At 44.2% G+C, this 3801-nt stretch overlaps 1 protein-coding gene across 1 annotated transcript; it reads right to left on the reverse strand.

The window, feature by feature from the left end:
• Positions 1-445: 445 nt before the first annotated feature.
• LOC121852329 (endothelial zinc finger protein induced by tumor necrosis factor alpha-like) lies at positions 446-1120 on the reverse strand (the record flags this gene model as incomplete). The annotated part of the gene is made up of 1 exon (XM_042346428.1): positions 446-1120. A coding segment is annotated over exon 1 (675 nt), but the record flags the coding sequence as incomplete, so codon positions are not given.
• Between the last annotated feature and the right edge of the window lie 2681 nt (positions 1121-3801).

Genomic DNA, 3801 nt, shown 5'->3' on the forward strand with positions numbered 1-3801 from the left:
ACCGTTTAAAATGTTGAGTAAAGATGTACCTACAGACGCATTCCAACTTTAGCTCAACAGGAACACTTAACGACTACAATTGAACCCTCTCACAACCAGTGCTCTTCACACCAATTCGGCAAGTAATCCGATAACATAACAACCACCACTGTGCACGTAATTAAACTCTCAAAAAAACTGTAAAACTAAAATGGTCAAATTACACACAAAAGTACTCGAAACGGCTTAATAGGTATAACCACATGACGTAATATTTTGTCAGTCACCCCGAGCTCTCTGTTTGATCCTCGAGCCACTCCATTACATCCAGCCATCTCTCGGGATCCAACTGCATGGGATCGAAGGTGGAAACTTCTTCAGGACTCATTGCAGCACCTTGAATTTCAGCTTTTGATTTCAGTTTCCTATCATTGTGGACCTTCTGATGCCTGTTCCTGGTTGATGAGTGTGCAAATTTCTTCCCACACACAGAGCACAGGAATGGCTTCTCGCCCGTGTGTGTTCTCTGATGACTATTAAGAGTTGATAAGTCTGCAAATGCCTTCCCACACACAGGGCACAGGAATGGCTTCTCGCCCGTGTGTGTTCTCTGATGACTATGAAGAGTTGATGAGTCTGCAAATGCCTTCCCACACACAGGGCACAGGAATGGCTTCTCGCCCGTGTGCATTCTCTGATGAGTTTGAAGAGTTGATGACCGTGCAAATGCCTTCCCACACACAGGACACAGGAATGGCTTCTCGCCCGTGTGCGTTCTCTGATGAGTTTGAAGAGTTGATGACCGTGCAAATGCCTTCCCACACACAGGGCACAGGAATGGCTTCTCGCCCGTGTGCGTTCTCTGATGAGTTTGAAGAGTTGACGACCGTGCAAATGCCTTCCCGCACACAGGGCACAGGAATGGCTTCTCGCCCGTGTGCATTCTCTGATGAGTTTGAAGAGTTGATGACCGTGCAAATGCCTTCCCACACACAGGACACAGGAATGGCTTCTCGCCCGTGTGTGTTCTCTGGTGTCTCTGAAGACTTGATTGCCGTGCAAATGCCTTCCCACACACAGAGCAATTGAATGGCTTCTTGTCTCCGTGTGCGTGGGGCTGTGGAGAGCGTCTCTGCTCCATGTGAGCTTAGTAACAGCAGCGGTGTTATCGAGTCAAAAGTACGCTATCGGCCGCAAGGATGTTTAACACTCGCGTCGAACCGAGACGCAAAAAAATCCCGCTAATTGACGACGAACACATTTAAGAGTTTATCCGCGAAAATAGACACTTACTTGGAGCTTCACGGTAATTCGATGTCTGGAACCCGTCTGAAGATGTCGCCACGAACTCTCCCGACGCAAAGTCGCCTAACTGTCGACACAGCAATTGTGCTCGCCAGGCTGCGTTGTCTCGCGGTTGAAGGGCGATCAGCAGAGCGACGAGTCGAGCGTCCAACCTCATCAAGTTCCCTCTCGAAATGGCATTGAGCTCTGCTTCTGAGCCGCCTTATAACTCCCCCGCTAGGATCCAATCCTTTGTCTTTCAGGATATTTGCATTCGATTGTTAATATTGGAAGTTACAATCCGCATGTCTATTAACATACCGAAGAGTTATGTGCCCATTGTGCTTCATGCATGAATATGTAAGTGCATCTCAGTGTGTAATTGTGCGCTTATTTTGAATAAATGGAAAAACACGTTAACCCTGCCCTCCATTGTCCTCAATTTAAAGTGAATGCAGCCCCGTGGCGTTTCCAAAAACCGCCAAGCTTCGGGAGTGAGCACGTACAGACGCGTAGTGACCACACTTGCAATACAATCACTCTAACATCAGTAACCAAAATCCGATCTGGTACATGGTCTCCGCTTGGTCTGGTTTGTATCCGTCATCACTCCGGAGACAAACACGAGGCATGGTTTGGCCAGCCACCACCTCGTTTGCCGCAAGCGACTTTAATAGCTGCTCTCAAACAACACTATCAACAATGGTGGTTTACAGGCGAGGCTGTTTAGCGGACAATCAGTCGTTTTGGGCAAGGCGTATGAGAAAATACACACCAAAAACACAATATACAGCAGCGGGAAAGCTGCCTTGTTGGGGGATGTAGTTTGTGTAAGGCGCTGTGACTGGAGTTAAACATTCGCTGCTTGACCAAGTCGACAGCAGCGGAGACGATCCGATCCACCGTGCTCTATCTCCCCACAAGGTCCACGAAATTCTCATTTTTTAAAATGCACGTATGTTTTTCAAATCACATGAAATGTAATTATGTTATAATATGTGATTGTTATACACTTGATATGTTTACATACCGTTTATAACTATTCGATTAAATTAACATGATATTCATCCAACAGTGGGCAGTTTTATTCTAATACGACTACAGTGGGATTTTAATAGTTGAAATGAGATTCAAATCTTGCAAATCCTACCCCCGGTTCGCAATCACTTAACATGCATATGGGCACAGTGTGATTCTAACATTATCACAGTGCGATTATAATTATTATTATGCGATTATAATAACGAACCTCGATTTATGTTGCTCAAAACTAATAATACCGTACCTCTGTTTTGGTGTTATAAATGATGAAACTAGTTAATAGATTATAGTATTTTAATTATTTTTGTTATCGTTGATAGTGTTACAGTTCACATGTCATACTTGATGATTAGAGACCGTAACGTTGCGAATAGATTTATAATGGAGACTTTCCCCTTGAAGGACACATGTTAATGGAGAGACAGCCAAGACACTGCCGGTTAAGGACAGATTTGTGTGACGAAGATCCTCCAACTGAAACTCGTTTAAAACACGTTTTTGCTATGAACATTGTAAAATAAATAAACGGACAAACATTTGTTAAAATACGTTTTTTTTAATCTGCAATCATTTTTACGTTAAAACTCCAACCGAATATGTATTGAGTTCAAACAGTTACAGTACAATGCAAACCATATCCGTTCCAGGAATACCAAAGCGTTAAAGTATCATTCCCCATGATTTCCTTATTAGTTCACCACATTTGTTCACTGTGCGTCTATGTTGAAGTCAAGGCCAATATCCAACGAACGCGTAATCAATGTACATCCTGAAATCGGCTATCTAAAGTTGATTAATACCAATAAAAAAAGCTATATACCACTGATCATCACACCACTTCACCAAGTAATCCGACAACATCAAAAATCACCACCTGCACGAACTGTAAAACTAAAAGGTCAGAATTACACACAAAGTTTCTTAATCCGGCTTAATAAGTAAACAACCCTCGCTCTCGGTTTGATCCTCGAGCCACTCCATTACATCCAGCCATCTTTCAGTATCCAACTGCATGGGATCAAAGGTGGAATTATCTTCAGGAATCATTGCAGCACCTTGAATTTCACCTTTTGATTTCAGCTTCCTATCATCGTGGACCTTCTGATGCCTCTTCCGTTTTGATGACTGTGCAAATGCCTTCCCACACAGAGAGCACAGGAATGGCTTCTCGCCCGTGTGTGTTTTCTGATGGCGTTGGCAGTTTGCTGAAAGTGAAAATGCTATCCCACACACAGGGCACAGGAATGGCTTCTCGCCCGTGTGTGTTTTCTGGTGAGTTTGAAGAGTTGATGAGTGTGCAAATGTCTTCCCACACACAGGGCACAGGAATGGCTTCTCGCCCGTGTGTGTTTTCTGGTGAGTTTGAAGATTTGATGAGTCTGCAAATGTCTTCCCACACACAGGGCACAGGAATGGCTTCTCGCCCGTATGTGTTCTCTGATGACTCTGAAGAGTTGATGACTGTGCAAATGTCTTCCCACACACAGGGCACAGGAA

This window comes from Callorhinchus milii, unplaced genomic scaffold (assembly GCF_018977255.1).
Source record: "Callorhinchus milii isolate IMCB2004 unplaced genomic scaffold, IMCB_Cmil_1.0 Scaffold759, whole genome shotgun sequence".
Lineage (NCBI taxonomy): Eukaryota > Metazoa > Chordata > Chondrichthyes > Chimaeriformes > Callorhinchidae > Callorhinchus > Callorhinchus milii.